This window comes from Falco peregrinus, unplaced genomic scaffold, assembly GCF_023634155.1.
Source record: "Falco peregrinus isolate bFalPer1 unplaced genomic scaffold, bFalPer1.pri scaffold_110, whole genome shotgun sequence".
Lineage (NCBI taxonomy): Eukaryota > Metazoa > Chordata > Aves > Falconiformes > Falconidae > Falco > Falco peregrinus.
This window is the reverse complement of record NW_026599569.1, coordinates 117,515-136,282: the sequence shown is the minus strand read 5'-3', so window position 1 is coordinate 136,282 and position 18,768 is coordinate 117,515. Positions and strand designations below refer to the sequence as shown.

Below are 18,768 nucleotides of genomic sequence, written 5' to 3'. Positions count from 1 at the left end.
AAAAATGGGGATTTGTCCAAAATATGGGATAAAAATGGGGATTTTGGGGGAACACGAGGATTTTTTGGCGCAAATATGGGGGGGAAATGGGGATTTGTCCAAAATATGGGATAAAAGTGGGGATTTGGGGAGCGGGGAGCCCCGTACCTTGATCAAGGTGACCGTGGCGCTGTAGAAGAGGCTGAGGATGAAGAGGGACGATGAAGGTCGACGCGGTGGCCCAGAGGTTGTTGAGGTCCTCCTCCTCCGCCTCCGCGAAGCCTTCGAGCAAAGCTGGGGGGATGGGCGGAGAAAAGGGGGGGGTCAACACCGTCACCCCACCGAGGGGGGCACCCTCGGGTGGGGGTTGCCAGGGGTGGGGGAGGGGACGCTCGGTTTGGGGTGGGTTTGGGGGGTTTTGGCCCACCTATAGGGCGGGTGCGCCCCAAAATCCAGGGTTTGCGCCCCAAAATCCAGGGTTTTCACCCCAGAATCCACGGTGGGGTGAAAAACCTGAAATCGGGGGGTTATAACCCAAAAATTTGGGGTGCGTGCCCTCAAGGTCCTCGGGGTCGTAACCAAAATCCTTGGTTTATAACCCAAAATCGTTGACATTTAGACTCTGAAATCTGGGTGCACACTCCAAAATCTGGGGTGTGCACCCCAAAATCTGGGGTTTATACACCAAAATTTGGGGTTTATACCCGAAAACCCGGTATTTAACTAAGAAATCTGGGGGTTTACCCCAAAATCCGGTATTTAACCCCCAAAATCCGGGTTTTGCACCCCAAAATCTCGTATTTAGCCCCCGAAATCTGGGTGCACATTCCAAAATCTGGGGTTTATACCCCAAAATCTGGGGTTTATACCCCAAAACTGGGGTTTCATACCCCAAAATTAGGGTGTAGACCCCAAAATATCGTGTTTGGCCGCCAAGATCTGGGGTTTATACCCCCAAAATCTGGTATTTAGACCGCAAAATCTGGGGTGTGCCCCCCAAAATCTGGGTTTTTACACCCCAAAATCTGGTATTTAGACTCGGCACACTCCAAACTCTGGGGTTTATACCCCAAAATCTGGGGTGTGCCCCCCAAAAATCCGGGTTTTATACACCAAAATTTGGGTTTTGTACACAAAAATCGGGGTGCGCACCCCAAAGTCTGGGATTGAGCCCCCCAAAATCTGGATGCAGACCCCAAAATCCTGGTTTTACACCCCAAAATCTGGTATTTAGACGCTGAAATCTGGGTGCACACTCCAAAATCTGGGGTGTGCACCCCAAAATCTGGGGTTTATACACCAAAATTTGGGGTTTATACCCGAAAACCCGGTATTTAACTAAGAAATCTGGGGGGGTTACCCCAAAATCCGGTATTTAACCCCCAAAATCCGGGTTTTTCACCCCAAAATCTCGTATTTAGCCCCCAAAAGCTGGGTGCAGACCCCAAAAATCTGGGTTTTATCCCCCAAATCGGGCGTGTGCACCCAAAAAAATCTGGGTTTACACCCCAAAATCGAGGGTTTGCACCCCCAAAATCCGGAATTTAACCCCCAAATCTGGGGGGGTTACCCAAAATCCGTTATTTAACCCCCAAAATCCAGGGTTTGCACCCCAAAAACCTGGTGTTTGGCCCCCAAATTACGAGCGCAGACCCCAAATTCTGGGTTTTATCCCCCAAAATCTGAGGTGTGCACCCAAAAAACCTGATTTTACACCCCAAAATCGAGGGTTTACATCCCAAAATCTGGGGTTTAACCCCAAAAATCCGTGTTTTACACCCCAAAATCCGGGTGGTCACCCCACCGCTGCCCCCTCCCCCCCCCCCCCCCCCCCCCCCCCCAAAAAAAAAAAAAAATTAAAAAAAAAACCAACACACAAAAAAAGGGGTTTGCTAAATTTTTTGCACGATTTTGGGGGAGGGGCGCTTGCAGGAGGGCGGCGCTTGTGCAAGGGTGGGGGGAGGGGTGATTGTGCAAGGGTGTGCGGTGGCAGGGTGCGCGCGGGGGGGGGGGGTGCTCGTGCAAGGAGGAGGGGCGTGCAAGGAGGACACAGCAGGATGCACGGGGACGACGCTTGCACGGGGGGTGATGCTTGCACGAGGAGGGTGCTTGCACGAGGACGACGCTTGCACGGGGACGACGCTTGCACGGGGACGACGCTTGCACGAGGATGGGAGCAGGCTGCAAGGGGGGGGGCCGCTTGTGCAAGGAGGACGCTTGTGCAAGGATGCAGCGGCCGGGTGCACGAGGAAGGTGCTTGCACGAGGAGGGTGCTTGCACGAGGAGGATGCTTGCACAAGGGCGATGCTTGCACGAGGGTGACGCTTGCACGAGGATGCACGAGGATGGAAGCAGGCTGCAAGGGGGGGGACGCTTGTGCAAGGAGGACGCTTGTGCAAGGATGCAGCGGCCGGGTGCACGAGGAAGATGCTTGCACGAGGATGCACGAGGATGGAAGCAGGCGGCACGAGGAGGACGCTTGTGCAAGGATGCAGCGGCCGGGTGCACAAGGAAAACGCTTGCACGGGGGTGCACGAGGATGGAAACAGGCTGCAAGGGGGGGGGACGCTTGTGCAAGGAGGACGCTTGTGCAAGGATGCAGCGGCCGGGTGCACGAGGAAGACGCTTGCACGAGGATGCACGAGGATGGAAGCAGGCTGCAAAGGGGAGGACGATCGTGCAAGGATGCAAGAGGGGGCCGCTTGTGCAAGGAGGATGCTTGTGCAAGGATGCAGCAGCCGGGTGCACAGGGAAGATGCTTGCACGAGGAAGGAGCGGAAAGATGCACGAGGAGGCTGCTTGCACGAGGAGGGTGCTTGCACAAGGGCGATGCTTGCACGAGGATGCACGAGGGTGGAAGCAGGCTGCACGAGGGGGACGCTTGTGCAAGGATGCAGCGGCCGGGTGCACAAGGAAAACGCTTGCACGGGGGTGCACGAGGATGGAAGCAGGCTGCAAGGGGGGGACGCTTGTGCAAGGAGGACGCTTGTGCAAGGATGCAGCGGCCGGGTGCACGAGGGCGATTCTTGCACGAGGATGCACGAGGATGGAAGCAGGCTGCACGAGGAGGACGCTTGTGCAAGGATGCAGCGGCCGGGGTGCACAGGGGAAAAACGCTTGCACGGGGGGTGCACGAGGATGGAAGCAGGCTGCAAGGGGGGGACGCTTGTGCAAGGAGGACGCTTGTGCAAGGATGCAGCGGCCGGGTGCACGAGGAAGATGCTTGCACGAGGAGGGTGCTTGCAGAAGGGTGCACGAGGGTGGAAGCAGGCTGCACGAGGAGGATGCTTGTGCAAGGATGCAGCGGCCGGGTGCACGAGGAAGACGCTTGCACGAGGAGGCTGCTTGCACAAGGGCAATGCTTGCACAAGGGTGCACGAGGATGGAAGGCAGGCTGCAAGGGGGGGGGGACGCTTGTGCAAGGAGGACGCTTGTGCAAGGATGCAGCGGGCCGGTGCACAAGGAAAACGCTTGCACGAGGAGGGTGCTTGCACGAGGAGGATGCTTGCACAAGGGCGATGCTTGCACAAGGGTGCACGAGGATGGAAGCAGGCTGCAAGGGGGGGACGCTTGTGCAAGGAGGATGCTTGTGCAAGGATGCAGCAGCCGGGTGCACGAGGAAGGAGCGGAAAGATGCACGAGGATGCTGCTTGCACGAGGAGGGTGCTTGCACAAGGGCGATGCTTGCACGAGGATGCACGAGGATGGAAGCAGGCTGCACGAGGAGGATGCTTGTGCAAGGATGCAGCGGCCGGGGTGCACAAGGAAAACGCTTGCACGGGGGTGCACGAGGATGGAAACAGGCTGCAAGGGGGGGACGCTTGTGCAAGGAGGACGCTTGTGCAAGGATGCAGCAGCCGGGTGCACGAGGACGATGCTTGCACGAGGATGCTGCTTGCAGCAGGATGCTGCTTGCACGAGGAGGCTGCTTGCACGAGGAGGATGCTTGCACAAGGGCAATGCTTGCACAAGGGTGCACGAGGATGGAAGCAGGCTGCAAGGGGGGGGACGCTTGTGCAAGGATGCAGCAGCCGGGTGCACAAGGAAGGAGCGGAAAGATGCACGAGGATGCTGCTTGCACGAGGAGGGTGCTTGCACGAGGATGCACGAGGATGGAAGCAGGCTGCAAGGGGGGGGACGCTTGTGCAAGGAGGACGCTTGTGCAAGGATGCAGCAGCCGGGTGCACGAGGAAGGTGATTGCACGAGGATGCACGAGGATGGAAGCAGGCGGCACGAGGAGGACGCTTGTGCAAGGATGATGCAGCCGGGTGCACAGGGGAAAACGCTTGCACGGGGGTGCACGAGGATGGAAGCAGGCTGCAAAGGGGAGGATGATCGTGCAAGGATGCAAGAGGGGGCCGCTTGTGCAAGGAGGATGCTTGTGCAAGGATGCAGCAGCCGGGTGCACAGGGAAGATGCTTGCACGAGGAAGGAGCGGAAAGATGCATGAGGATGCTGCTTGCACGAGGAGGGTGCTTGCACAAGGGCGATGCTTGCACGAGGATGCACGAGGATGGAAGCAGGCTGCACGAGGGGGACGCTTGTGCAAGGATGCAGCGGGCCGGGTGCACGAGGGCGATGCTCGCACGGGGACGGTGCTTGCACGAGGGGTGCACGAGGATGGGAGCAGGCTGCACGGGGGGGGGACGCAGCAGGACGGTGCACAAGGACGCACGAGGACGACGCTTGCACGAGGACGATGCACCCCCCCCCCCCCCATCCCCCCCCCTCCCCCCCCACCCCCCCCACCCCCCCCCCCCACCCCCCCCCCCCGAGCAAAAAACCAGGTGTGGTGGCGCCCTTTTTTTTTTCCTGTAAAAATTCGATTTTATTGGTTTTTTTTGTTGATTTTTCGGGGTTTTTTTTGGTTTTTTTTGGTTTTCTTCCCATTTTCTTGGGGTGTTCTTGGGTGTTCTTGGGTGGTTTTTTAAAATTTTTGGGGGGAGTTTCTTGGGTTTTCTCAGATTTTCTCGGGTTTTCTTGTTTGTTTTTTTTTTTATTATTTTCTTGGGGTTTCGGGATTTTCTCAGATTTTCTTGGGGGTTTTATGAATTTTTTTTTTATTTTCTTGGGGTTTTCTTGGATTTTCTCAGATTTTCTTGGTTTTTTTTTTAATTTTCCTGGGGGTTTTATGGATTTTCTTGGACTTTCTTGGAGGTTGTTTTGGATTTTCTCAGATTTTCTTGGGGGTTTTATGGATTTTCTCGAATTTTCTTGGGGTTTTCTCAGATTTTCTTGATTTTTTTTTTGATTTTCCTCAGATTTTCTTGGGGTTTTTTTGGATTTTCTCAGATTTTCTTGGGGGGGGTTTTGGATTTTCTCAGATTTTCTTGGGGTTTTCTCAGATTTTCTTGATTTTTTTTGGATTTTCTCAGATTTTCTTGGGGTTTTCTCAGATTTTTCTTGATTTTTTTTTGTATTTTCTCAGATTTTCTTGGGGTTTTCTCGGATTTTCTTGGGGTTTTTTGGATTTTCTCGAATTTTCTTGGGGTTTTCTCAGATTTTCTTGGGGTTTTATGGATTTTCTCGGGTTTTCTTGGGGTTTTATGGATTTTCTCAGATTTTCTTGGGGTTGTTTTTGGATTTTCTCGGATTTTCTCGGGGGTTTCCTCAGATTTTCTTGGGGTTTTATGGATTTTCTCCTATTTTCTTGGGGTTTTCTCATGGTTTTGGGGGGTTTTTATGGATTTCCTTGGGGGGGGGGGGGGGGGTGTTGGATGATTTTTTTTTTTTTTTGTGGACTTTCCTTGCATTTGGGGGGGGTCGTTCCCCCCCCCCTCCCCCCCGGCACTGCCTGTTGGCGGGGGGAGGGGCACCTGGCCCCCTCCCCATCCATCCACGACCCACCCGGGGGGGACGTAAAGCGGTGGGATGGGGGGGGGGGGGGGGGGCGAAGGGTCAGTAGCAGGGCGGCGGCCGCGTCGGCCAGCACGAGCGAGACGTTGACGGCGGTGGCTTTACCGGAGGTTCGGTCCACCGAGCGTTGGGCCACCTGCAGCGGGATGCGCTCGTGGCCCACCAGGCAGGTGAAGACGCTGCCGGACCCCCAGTCGGCCCCGGTGACCCTCAGGGCGCTGTAGGTGAGGAAGGACGGGGGTGTCCCCGGCTGGGGGGTGGGGGGCAGGGTGACGTAGGCGGCGGGGGGCAGGGGCTCGCCGTCGCGCAGCCAGCGGACGAAGAGGTCGGGGGGGTTGAAGCCCTGCACCAGGCAGGTGATGGTGGCCGCTTCGTGGGACGAGAGCTGGTCCGAGGTCGGGGGGAAGACGTAGATGGAGGGGGCTTTGGCGGTGCCATCTGCGGGGAGGGGGGGGGAGGGGGGAGGGGGGAGAGGGGGGTTAGTGAGGGGGCGAGGCTCGGGGTGGCCGAGGGGAGGGGGCAGGGGCATCGCCCTGCCGGGGGGGGGTTGCAAAGTAAAGGGGGCGATGGCATCGTTTTCCCTAGATTTTGCAAAAAAAAAAAAAAAAAACCAAAAAAACAACCCAAAAAACGGGGGCAATTGAGCCGTTTTCCGCAGGTTTTGCAAAAAAAAAAAAAAAAAAAAAAAAAAAAAAATGGGGCAATTGCATGGTTTTCCCTAGATTTTGCAAAAAAAAAACCGGGGCAATTGAGTCGTTTTCCGCAGGTTTTGCAAAAAAAAAAATAAATAAATAAAAAAATTGGGCAATTGCATGGTTTTCCCTAGATTTTGCAAAAAAAAAACCGGGGCAATTGAGTCGTTTTCCCTAGATTTTGCAAAAAAAACCCGGGGCAATTGAGTCGTTTTCCGCAGGTTTTGCAAAAAAAAAAAAAATTAAATAAAAAAATTGGGCAATTGCATGGTTTTCCCTGGATTTTGAAAAAAAAAAAAAAAAAAAAAAAAAAGGGGCAATTGCATCGGTTTTGGCAGATTTTGCAAAAGAATGGGGCAATAGCACCGTTTTCCACAGATTTTGCAAAAAAGAAAAAAAAATGGAGCAATTGCACCGTTTTCTGCAGATTCTGCAAAAAAATGGGGCAATTGCATCGATTTCCTCAGATTTTGAAAAAAAAAAAAAAGGGGGGGGGGGCAATTGCACCGTTTTCTGCAGAGTTCACAAAAAAATGGGTGAATTGCATGATCTTCTCCAGAATTTGCAAAAATAAATGGAGAAATTGCGTTGTTTCCCCCAGCTTTTGCAAAATAAATGGGGCAATTGTGTCATTTTCTCCAGAATTAGCAAAAAAAAAATTGGGCAATTGCACCGTTTTCTGCAGATTTTGGAAAAAAAAAAAAATACGGGGCAATTGCATCGTTTTCTCCAGAATTTGCAAAATACATGGAGAAACTGCATTGTTTCCCCCAGATTTTGCAAAATAAATCGAGGAATTGCATCTTTTCCCCCCTTATTTTGCAGAATAAATGGGGCAATTTCATCTTTCCCCCCCAGATTTTGCAAAATAAATGGAGAAATTGCTTCGTTTTCCTCCAGATTTTGCAAAATAAATGGAGAAATTGCTTCGTTTTCGCCAGATTTTGCAAAATAAATGGAGAAATTTCAGCTTTCCCCCCAGATTTTGCAAAATAAATGGAGAAATTGCTTCGTTTTCTCCAGATTTTGCAAAATAAATGGAGAAATTTCATCTTTCCCCCCAGATTTTGCAAAATAAATGGAGAAATTGCTTCGTTTTCGCCAGATTTTGCAAAATAAATGGAGAAATTTCAGCTTTCCCCCCAGATTTTGCAAAATAAATGGAGAAATTGCTTCGTTTTCGCCAGATTTTGCAAAATAAATGGAGAAATTTCATCTTTCCCCCCAGATTTTGCAAAATAAATGGAGAAATTGCTTCGTTTTCGCCAGATTTTGCAAAATAAATGGAGAAATTTCAGCTTTCCCCCCAGATTGTGCAAAATAAATGGAGAAATTGCTTCGTTTTCGCCAGATTTTGCAAAATAAATGGAGAAATTTCAGCTTTCCCCCCCAGATTTTGCAAAATAAATGGAGAAATTGCTTCGTTTTCCTCCAGATTTTGCAAAATAAATGGAGAAATTTCAGCTTTCCCCCCAGATTTTGCAAAATAAATGGAGAAATTGCTTCGTTTTCGCCAGTTTTTGCAAAATAAATGGAGAAATTTCAGCTTTCCACCCAGATTTTGCAAAATAAATGGAGAAATTTGATCTTTGCCCCCCAGATTTTGCAAATAAACGGGGAAATCGCATCATTTTCTCCAGTTTTTGAAAAAAAAAAAATAAAAAATTGGGGTAAACTGTGCCATTTTCTCCAGAATTTGCAAAAAAAATCGGGGCAGTTGGGTCGTGGCTTCCAGAATTTGCCAAAAAATTGGGGCAACTGCATCATTTTCTCCCAGTTTTGCAAAACTGGGGCCACCCAGCTGCACCCATCGCCCCCGCAAATCGCCGAAACCCCGCTTTTTCGCCCCCGCCCCCCCCCCCCCCCCAAAAAAAATTATTAATAAAAGGGCGATGCACCCGCTGCCCTCCCCCCACCCCCTCGCCCGGCCTGGGACCTACCGGTGACCTTCTGGAGCTTGGCCTCGGTGGGGAACACCAGCTCAGGGTGGGTGACCCTGCAGGTGTAGACCTCCCCCTTGTCCCAGTCGTCGGCACAGACGCTGGCGACGCCGCGGGCGCCGAAGAGCGCGTTGGGTTGCAGGAGCGGGGGCAGGGTGCGCGTCTCCAGCTCCTGGCCATTTCTCCTTCCACCAGGAGATGACCAAGCCGTCAGCGCTGGGCAGGTTGTCCACCACGCAGGTCAGCTTGGCCACCTTCTCCTGGAAGATGTCGGCGAAGAGGGGAGGGACGACGCGCACCACGATCTCCCCGCCGCCGATGGGGCGGTCATCTGGAATGGACAGCAGAGGGGGGGTCGGTTGGGTGGGTTGGGTGGTCAGTTGGGTTGGGTGGGTCAGTTGGGTGGTCGGTTGGGTTGGGTGGGTCGGTTGGGTGGTCGGTTGGGTTGGGTGGGTTGTTTGGGTGGTCGGTTGGGTTGGGTGGGTCGGTTGGGTGGTCAGTTGGGTTGGGTGGTCAGTTGGGTTGGGTGGGACCATTGGGTGGGTCGGTTGGGTTGGGTGGGTCAGGTGGGTGGTTGGTTTCGGTTGGTCAGTTGGGTTGTTGGGTTGGGTGGGTCGGTTGGGTGTTCAGTTGGGTTGGGTGGGTCAGTTGGGTGGTCGGTTGGGTTGGGTGGGTCGGTTGGGTGGTCGGTTGGGTTGGGTGGGTTGTTTGGGTGGTCGGTTGGGTTGGGTGGGTCGGTTGGGTGGTCAGTTGGGTTGGGTGGGTCGGTTGGGTGGTCGGTTGGGTTGGGTGGGTTGGTTGGGTGGTCGGTTGGGTTGGGTGGGGTCGGTTGGGTGGTCGGTTGGGTTGGGTGGGTTGGTTGGGTGGGTCGGTTGGGTTGGGTGGGTTGGTTGGGTGGTCAGTTGGGTTGGGTGGGTTTGTTGGGTGGTCGGTTGGGTTGGGTGGGTCGGTTGGGTGGTCGGTTGAGTTGGGTGGGACGGTTGGGTGGTCGGTTTGGGTTGGGTGGGTCGGTTGGGTGGTCGGTTGGGTTGGGTGGGTCAGTTGGGTTGGGTGGGTCGGTTGAGTTGGGTGGGTCGGTTGGGTGGTCGGTTGGGTTGGGTGGGTTTGTTGGGTGGTCGGTTGAGTTGGGTGGGTCGGTTGGGGTGGTCGGTTGGGTTGGGTGGGACGGTTGGGTGGTCAGTTGGGTTGGGTGGGTCAGTTGGGTTGGGTGGGTCGGTTGGGTTCGGTGGGTCGGTTGGGTGGTCAGTTGGGTTGGGTGGGTTTGTTGGGTGGTCGGTTGGGTTGGGTGGGTTGGTTGGGTGGTCGGTTGGGTTGGGTGGGTCAGTTGGGTTGGGTGGGTTGGGTTGGGTGGGTCAGGTGGGTGGTTGGTTTGGGTTGGTCAGTGGGTTAGTTGGGTTGGGTGGGTCGGTTGGGTGTTCAGTTGGGTTGGGTGGGTCAGTTGGGTTGGGTGGGTTGGTTGGGTGGGTGGGTTGGTAGGGTTGGGCTGGTTAGTTGGGTCAATTAGTTGGTTAGCTGGGTCGGTTGGGTGGGTGGGTTGGCGGTTGGTTAGGTCGGTTGGGTTAGTTGGGCTTGCTTAGGTGGGTTGGGTTAGTTGGGTTAGTTGGGGTGGGTTAGTTGGGTTAGTGGGGCCGGTTGGGTCGCCCCACCAGGAGCCCTCCCCCCCCCCCCCCCCCCCCCCCCCCACGGCGGGACCCCTTGGCTTACAGCCGCACTCCAGCGCTTTGCTGGTGTTCCTCATCTCCTCCTCCACCTGGCACGTGTAGACGGCGCCGGCGTCCCACTCGGCTTCGGTGACAACCACCCGGCTGTCGGTGACGTAGGCGGCTCTGCCGTCGGCCACCGAGGTCTCGGTGGTCACCCCCTCGCGGAGGGGGGTCCCGTTCTTCAGCCAGCGGATGGCGGCGGGGGGCTGCCGGGGGCCGCGGATCTGGCAGAGGAGGCTGGAGTTGCGGTAGGGGCCCTCGAAGTCCTCGCGGGACGGCGGGTGGAGCGTGACGACGGGGGTCACGTGGGCCGAGGGACCTGCGGGGGGAGGGGACACGGGGGGGGGGGGGGGGGTGAGCGGGTGGAGACCTCCGAGGTGGGGGTGGGGGGGGAGGGGAGGGGTGCGCGAGTGCTGGGGTGTAGCCGTGGTGGGGTGCAGGACCGGGATGCTCAGGGGAAGGATGCAGGGGTGGGATGCAGGAGAAGATGCGGGGCGGGATGCAGGGGTGGGATGCAGGACCGGGATGCTCAGGGTGGGATGCTCAGGGTGGGATGCAGGACAAGGATGCTCAGGGTGGGATGCAGGACCGTGATGCTCAGGGTGGGATGCAGGACCGTGATGCTCAGGGTGGGATGCAGGACCGTGATGCTCAGGGTGGGATGCAGGGTGGGATGCAGGACCGGGATGCTCAGGGGAAGGATGCAGGGGTGGGATGCAGGAGAAGATGCGGGGCGGGATGCAGGGGTGGGCTGCAGGACCGGGATGCTCAGGGTGGGATGCAGGACAGGGATGCTCAGGGTGGGATGCAGGACCGGGATGCTCGGGGTGGGATGCTCAGGGCGGGATGCAGGGTGGGATGCAGGACCGGGATGCTCAGGGTGGGATGCTCAGGGCGGGATGCAGGACAGGGATGCTCAGGGTGGGATGCAGGACTGGGATGCTCGGGGTGGGATGCTCAGGGTGGGATGCGGGACGGGGATGCTCAGGGTGGGATGCTCGGGGCGGGATGCAGGACAAGGATGCTCAGAGTGGGATGCGGGGTGGGATGCAGGACAAGGATGCTCAGGGTGGGATGCAGGGCGGGATGCAGGACAAGGATGCTCGGGGTGGGCTGCAGGACCGGGATGCTCAGGGTGGGATGCAGGACAGGGATGCTCAGGTTGGGATGCAGGACAAGGATGCTTGGGGCGGGCTGCAGGACCAGGATGCTCGGGGCGGGATGCAGGACCGGGATGCTCGGGGCGGGATGCAGGGCGGGATGCAGGACAGGGATGCTCGGGGCGGGATGCAGGACAGGGATGCTCGGGGCGGGATGCAGGACAAGGATGCTCGGGGTGGGATGCTCGGGGTGGGATGCTCAGGGTGGGATGCAGGACCGGGATGCTCAGGGTGGGATGCAGGACAGGGATGCTCAGGGTGGGATGCAGGACCGGGATGCTCGGGGTGGGATGCTCGGGGTGGGATGCGGGGCGGGATGCAGGACCGGGATGCTCGGGGCGGGATGCAGGACCGGGATGCTTGGGGTGGGATGCTCGGGGTGGGATGCTCAGGGCGGGCTGCAGGACCGGGATGCTCGGGGTGGGATGCAGGACCGGGATGCTCGGGGCGGGCTGCAGGACCGGGATGCTCGGGGGCGGCCTGTGGGGGTGGCGTGGGGGGTGGGGGTGACTCACCGGGGTTGGAGACGTCCCGCCGGCGCGTGCCGCGGGGGTGGGCGGCCGCGCAGCTGAAGGGCTGCTGGGCCTTGCCCTGCTCCAGGGGGAGGCTGAGGCGGCTGCTGGCGGTGTAGAGACCCCCGGCCGGGGGTGGGGGGGGAAGGCGGCCGCCCCCTCCCCCACGCTGCGGTTGGCCGAGTCGCTCCAGCTCCAGGTCAGCTCGGGGGGCAGGAAGCCCACGGCCAGGCAGCCCACCGCGTACAGCCCGGGGGCGGCGGGGGTCCCGCACGACACCAGCCGGGAACAGCTCCGGCGCCATGGGGGACGCTGGGGGAGGGGGGAGGGGGCGTCAGGGGGCGGGGCGCGGCCCGACAGAGGGGCTCAGCCCCCCGCCCCCTCCCCCCCCCCGGCTGGGGGAGAACCCAGCGATTTGGGGGCAGAACCCAGCGGTTTGGGGGCAAAATTTGGCGTTTCTGGGCAGTCACCCCGTTTTGGGGCAAAACACGGCGATTTTGGGGCAAAGCCCACCCGGCTGGGGGCAAAAAAGACCATTTCTGGGCAGTGACCCCATTTTGGGGCAAAACCCAGCGATTTTGGGGCAAAGCCCACCCGGTTGGGGGCAAAATTTAGCATTTCTGGGCAGTGACCCCATTTTGGGGCAAAACCCAGCAATTTTGGGGCAAAGCCCACCCGGTTGGGGGCAAAATTTAGCATTTCTGGGCAGTGACCCCATTTTGGGGCAAAACCCAGCAATTTTGGGGCAAAGCCCACCCAGTTGAGGGCAAAAAAGACCATTTCTGGGCAGTGACCCCCATTTTGGGGCAAAACCCAGCGATTTTGGGGCAAAGCCCACCCAGTTGAGGGCAAAAAAATACCATTTCTGGGCAGTGACCCCATTTTGGGGCAAAACCCAGCGATTTTGGGGCAAAGCCCACCCAGTTGAGGGCAAAAAATACCATTTCTGGGCAGTGACCCCCATTTTGGGGCAAAACCCGGCGATTTTGGGGCAAAGCCCACCCGGTTGGGGGCAAAATTTAGCATTTCTGGGCAGTGACCCCGTTTTGGGGCAAAACCCGGCGATTTTGGGGCAAAGCCCACCCAGTTGAGGGCAAAAAATACCATTTCTGGGCAGTGACCCCATTTTGGGGCAAAACCCGGCAATTTTGGGGCAAAATTTACCGTTTCTGGGCAGTGACCCCATTTTGGGGCAAAACCCAGCGATTTTGGGGCAAAGCCCACCCGGCTGGGGGCAAAAAATACCATTTCTGGGCAGTGACCCCATTTTGGGGCAAAACCCAGCAATTTTGGGGCAAAATTTACCGTTTCTGAGCAGTGACCCCATTTTGGGGCAAAACCCAGCGATTTTGGGGCAAAATCCACCGATTTTGGGGCAAAATTTACCATTTCTGGGCAGTGACCCCCATTTTGGGGCAAAACTCAGCGATTTTGGGGCAAAACCCACTGGGACCAGTGCTGGACCTCCCAGTTGCTCGTTACTGGGCCAGTACCAGCACCACAGAGCTGCCCCTGCAGGACCAGTATGGACCAGTATGGACCAGTACGGGACCAGTACGGGACCAGTATGGGCACCCACAGCCGCCCCATAGCTGCCCCTGCAGAACCAGTACAGGACCAGTATGGGACCAGTATGGGACCAGTACGGGCACCCGCAGCCGCCCCACAGCTGCCCCTGCAGAACCAGTACGGGACCAGTACGGGACCAGTATGGGACCAGTACGGGCACCCACAGCCGCCCCATAGCTGCTTCTGCAGAACCAGTACGGGACCAGTACGGGACCAGTACGGGACCAGTACGGGCACCCACAGCCGCCCCATAGCTGCTTCTGCAGAACCAGTACGGGACCAGTATGGGACCAGTATGGGACCAGTACGGGCACCCACAGCCCGCCCCAATAGCTGCCCCTGCAGAACCAGTACGGGACCAGTACAGGACCAGTACGGGACCAGTACGGGCACCCACAGCCGCCCCATAGCTGCTTCTGTAGAACCAGTACGGGACCAGTATGGGACCAGTATGGGACCAGTACGGGACCAGTACGGGCACCCGCAGCTGCCCCATAGCTGCTTCTGCAGAACCAGTATGGGACCAGTACGGGACCAGTACGGGACCAGTACGGGCACCCACAGCCGCCCCATAGCTGCTTCTGCAGAACCAGTACGGGACCAGTACGGGACCAGTACGGGACCAGTACGGGCACCCACAGCCGCCCCATAGCTGCTTCTGCAGAACCAGTACGGGACCAGTACGGGACCAGTACGGGACCAGTACGGGCACCCACAGCCGCCCCATAGCTGCTTCTGCAGAACCAGTACGGGACCAGTACGGGACCAGTATCAACTGGTACTAGCACCAGCTGACCCCATACCAGTACCAACTGGTACCCGTACCGGCTGCCCCACACCAGTTCCACACCAGTACTGGCTGCCCCATAGCAGTACCACACCAGTACCATACCAGTACCAACTGGTACCAGCACCAGCTGCCCCACACCAGTTCCACACCAGTACCGGACCAGTACCATCTGGTACCAGCCCCAGCTGCCCCACACCAGTTCCACACCAGTACCGGACCAGTACCAACTGGTACCAGCCCCGGCTGCCCCACACCAGTACCGGACCAGTTCCAACTGGTACCAGCCCCGGCTGCCCCACACCAGTTCCACACCAGTACTGGACCAGTACCAACTGGTACCAGCCCCGGCTGCCCCACACCAGTTCCACACCAGTACCGGACCAGTACCAACTGGTACCAGCCCCCGGCTACCCCACACCAGTTCCACACCAGTACCCGGACCAGTACCAACTGGTACCAGCCCCGGCTGCCCCACACCAGTACCGGACCAGTACCAACTGGTACCAGCCCCGGCTGCCCCACACCAGTACCGGACCAGTACCGGACCAGTACCAACTGGTACCAGCACCAGCTGCCCCACACCAGTTCCACACCAGTACCGGACCAGTACCAACTGGTACCAGCCCCGGCTACCCCACACCAGTTCCACACCAGTACCGGACCAGTACCAACTGGTACCAGCCCCGGCTGCCCCACACCAGTACCGGACCAGTACCAACTGGTACCAGCACCAGCTGCCCCACACCAGTTCCACACCAGTACCGGACCAGTACCAACTGGTACCAGCCCCGGCTGCCCCACACCAGTACCGGACCAGTACCAACTGGTACCAGCACCAGCTGCCCCACACCAGTTCCACACCAGTACCGGACCAGTTCCAACTGGTACCAGCCCCGGCTGCCCCACACCAGTACCGGACCAGTTCCAACTGGTACCAGCCCCAGCTGCCCCACACCAGTTCCACACCAGTACCGGACCAGTACCAACTGGTACCAGCCCCGGCTGCCCCACACCAGTACCGGACCAGTACCGGACCAGTACCAACTGGTACCAGCCCCGGCTGCCCCACACCAGTTCCACACCAGTACCGGACCAGTACCAACTGGTACCAGCCCCGGCTGCCCCACACCAGTACCGGACCAGTACCAACTGGTACCAGCCCCGGCTGCCCCACACCAGTACCGGACCAGTACCGGACCAGTACCAACTGGTACCAGCACCAGCTGCCCCACACCAGTTCCACACCAGTACCGGACCAGTACCAACTGGTACCAGCCCCGGCTGCCCCACACCAGTTCCACACCAGTACCGGACCAGTTCCAACTGGTACCAGCCCCGGCTGCCCCACACCAGTACCGGACCAGTACCGGACCAGTACCAACTGGTACCAGCACCAGCTGCCCCACACCAGTTCCACACCAGTACCATACCAGTACCAACTGGTAACAGCCCCGGCTGCCACACACCAGTACCGGACCAGTACCGGACCAGTACCAACTGGTACCAGCCCCGGCTGCCCCACACCAGTACCGGACCAGTTCCAACTGGTACCAGCCCCGGCTGCCCCACACCAGTACCGGACCAGTACCGGACCAGTACCAACTGGTACCAGCCCCGGCTGCCCCACACCAGTTCCACACCAGTACCGGACCAGTACCAACTGGTACCAGCCCCGGCTGCCCCACACCAGTACCGGACCAGTACCAACTGGTACCAGCCCCGGCTGCCCCACACCAGTACCGGACCAGTACCGGACCAGTACCAACTGGTACCAGCACCAGCTGCCCCACACCAGTTCCACACCAGTACCGGACCAGTACCAACTGGTACCAGCCCCGGCTGCCCCACACCAGTTCCACACCAGTACCGGACCAGTTCCAACTGGTACCAGCCCCGGCTGCCCCACACCAGTACCGGACCAGTTCCAACTGGTACCAGCCCCAGCTGCCCCACACCAGTTCCACACCAGTACCGGACCAGTACCAACTGGTACCAGCCCCGGCTGCCCCACACCAGTTCCACACCAGTACCGGACCAGTACCAACTGGTACCAGCACCAGCTGCCCCACACCAGTTCCACACCAGTACCGGACCAGTACCAACTGGTAACAGCCCCGGCTGCCCCACACCAGTACCGGACCAGTACCGGACCAGTACCAACTGGTACCAGCCCCGGCTGCCCCACACCAGTTCCACACCAGTACCGGACCAGTGCCAACTGGTACCAGCCCCGGCTTCCCCACACCATGTACCGGACCAGTACCAACTGATAATTATCTGCACTAATTAATTAATTAATTGATTGACTGATTAATTAATTAATTAATCCCGTTTATCTGAGCGGGGCCCTTACGCTCGGCTTAATGAGGCGATCTGATTGGTTACGATGGATGGATTAATTGGATTAATCGGCGATTAATTGGATTAATCGGCGATTAATTGGATTAATCGGCGATTAATTGGATTAATCGGCGATTAATTGGATTAATGGGCGATTAATCGTTGGCAGGGCGGGAGAATGTATGGATTCCGTATCTCCCTATGGGCACCGAGGCGTTTAATTAGTTAATAACTGGATTTAATTAAGACGCCGCTATTAATAGATCAGTTAGGCCTCCTATAGATCTAAATTAACGTATTAATAGGGAGTAATAATTGACGATCGGGAACGTATAGGTGATGTATAATCGGTATGTAACAGCTGCGACCCCTAATGTTATCGATAATTAATCAGAATCGATTAAATCAATCAGAACCGATTAAAAATCTATTCGGTACCGGGTTTACACCCGTAGGGCAAGATATACGTTAAAAGCTATGCTATATCGGATTTGTATCGATATGGTGAGATATAAGTTAAAAACCTGTCGCGGATTTATGTCGACATAGCAAGATATAAGTTAAAAATCGATTCTCTAGCAGAGTTACATCGATATAATAAGATATAAGTTAAAAATCTGTATCAGATTTATATCGATATAGTAAGATATACGTTAAAAATCAATTCTATATCTATTATATCGATATAATAAGATATAAGTTAAAAATCTGTATCAGATTTATATCGATATAATAAGATATAAGTTAAAAATCTATATCAGATTTATATCGATATAAGTTAAAATCGATTCTATATCAGATTTACATCGATATAGTAAGATATAAGTTAAAAATCTGTATCAGATTTATATCGATATAAGTTAAAATTGATTCTATATCAGATTTATATCGATATAGTAAGATATAAGTTAAAAATCTGTATCAGATTTATATCGATATAAGTTAAAATCGATTCTCTATCAGATTTATATCGATATAGTAAGATATAAGTTAAAAATCGATTCTATATCAGATTTATATCGATATAATAAGATATAAGTTAAAAATCTGTATCAGATTTATATCGATATAATAAGATATAAGTTAAAAATCCATATCAGATTTATATCGATATAAGTTAAAGATCTATTCTATATCAGATTTACATCGATATAGTAAGATATAAGTTAAAAATCTTTACTATATCAGATTTATACCGATATATTAAGATTTGAAATCTACTATATATTAGATTCCTACCTATATATTAAGATATAGGATATGAGATATAAATCTACTATACATTAGATTTCTATCTATATATTAAGATACAAGATACGAGCTATAAATCTACTATATATTAGATTTATATCCATACATTAAGATATAGGATACGAGATATAAATCTACTATATATTAGATTAATATCCATACATTAAGATATAGGATACGAGATATAAATCTACTCTATATTAGATTTCTATCTATACATTAAGATACGTGATATAAATCTACTATGTATTAGATTTATATCCATACATTAAGATATAGGATATAAATCTACTATATGTTCGATTTCTATCTATACGTTAAGATACGAGAGATAAATCTATTATATATTAGATTTATATCTATATATTAAGATAAGATATTTAAATCTACTTTATATTCGGTTTCTATCTATACATTAAGATACGAGATATAAATCTACTATATATTAGGTTTCTATCCATACATTAAGATACGTGATATAAATCTACTATATGTTCGAGTTCTATCTATGCATTAAGATACGAGATATAAATCTACTATATATTAGATTTATATCCATACATTAAGATATAGGATACGAGATATAAATCTACTCTATATTAGGTTTCTATCTATACATTAAGATACGTGATATAAATCTACTATATGTTCGAGTTCTATCTATACATTAAGATAGTCAAGTCTACTGTATATTAGATTTCTATCTATACATTAAGATCCGAGATATAAATCTACTACCTATGAGTTTTCCATCGATGTGTTAAAATATGCGATAAAAAATTATGATGCGTCACATTTATATCCATATATTAAGATCACCCTATATCCGTGGGGTCACATCCCTATATTTAAATATATCTAGCCACATATATAAAATATAGGTGTAAAATCACGTATGGGGATGTCAGATGTATTTTTTTACGTCCGTATTAACAGCGTGCGTCAGAACATACGCCTTTCTATATGATGAAACGT

General features: G+C 54.1%; 1 long non-coding RNA gene and 1 gene segment (V, D, J or C); one reads left to right on the top strand and one right to left on the bottom strand.

Moving 5' to 3' along the window:
- Positions 1 to 980: 980 nt before the first annotated feature.
- Positions 981 to 1,805, top strand: LOC129783264 (uncharacterized). Its single transcript, XR_008745207.1, has 2 exons — positions 981 to 1,372; positions 1,582 to 1,805. It is a non-coding gene; the product is annotated as an uncharacterized LOC129783264 (long non-coding RNA).
- Positions 1,806 to 5,834: 4,029 nt separating this feature from the next.
- On the bottom strand, positions 5,835 to 12,150 carry LOC129783268 (Ig mu chain C region-like; the record flags this gene model as incomplete). The annotated part of the segment is given in 4 exon segments: positions 5,835 to 6,274; positions 8,469 to 8,799; positions 10,173 to 10,490; positions 11,847 to 12,150. Coding segments are annotated over 4 exon segments (1,393 nt in total), but the record flags the coding sequence as incomplete, so codon positions are not given.
- Between the last annotated feature and the right edge of the window lie 6,618 nt (positions 12,151 to 18,768).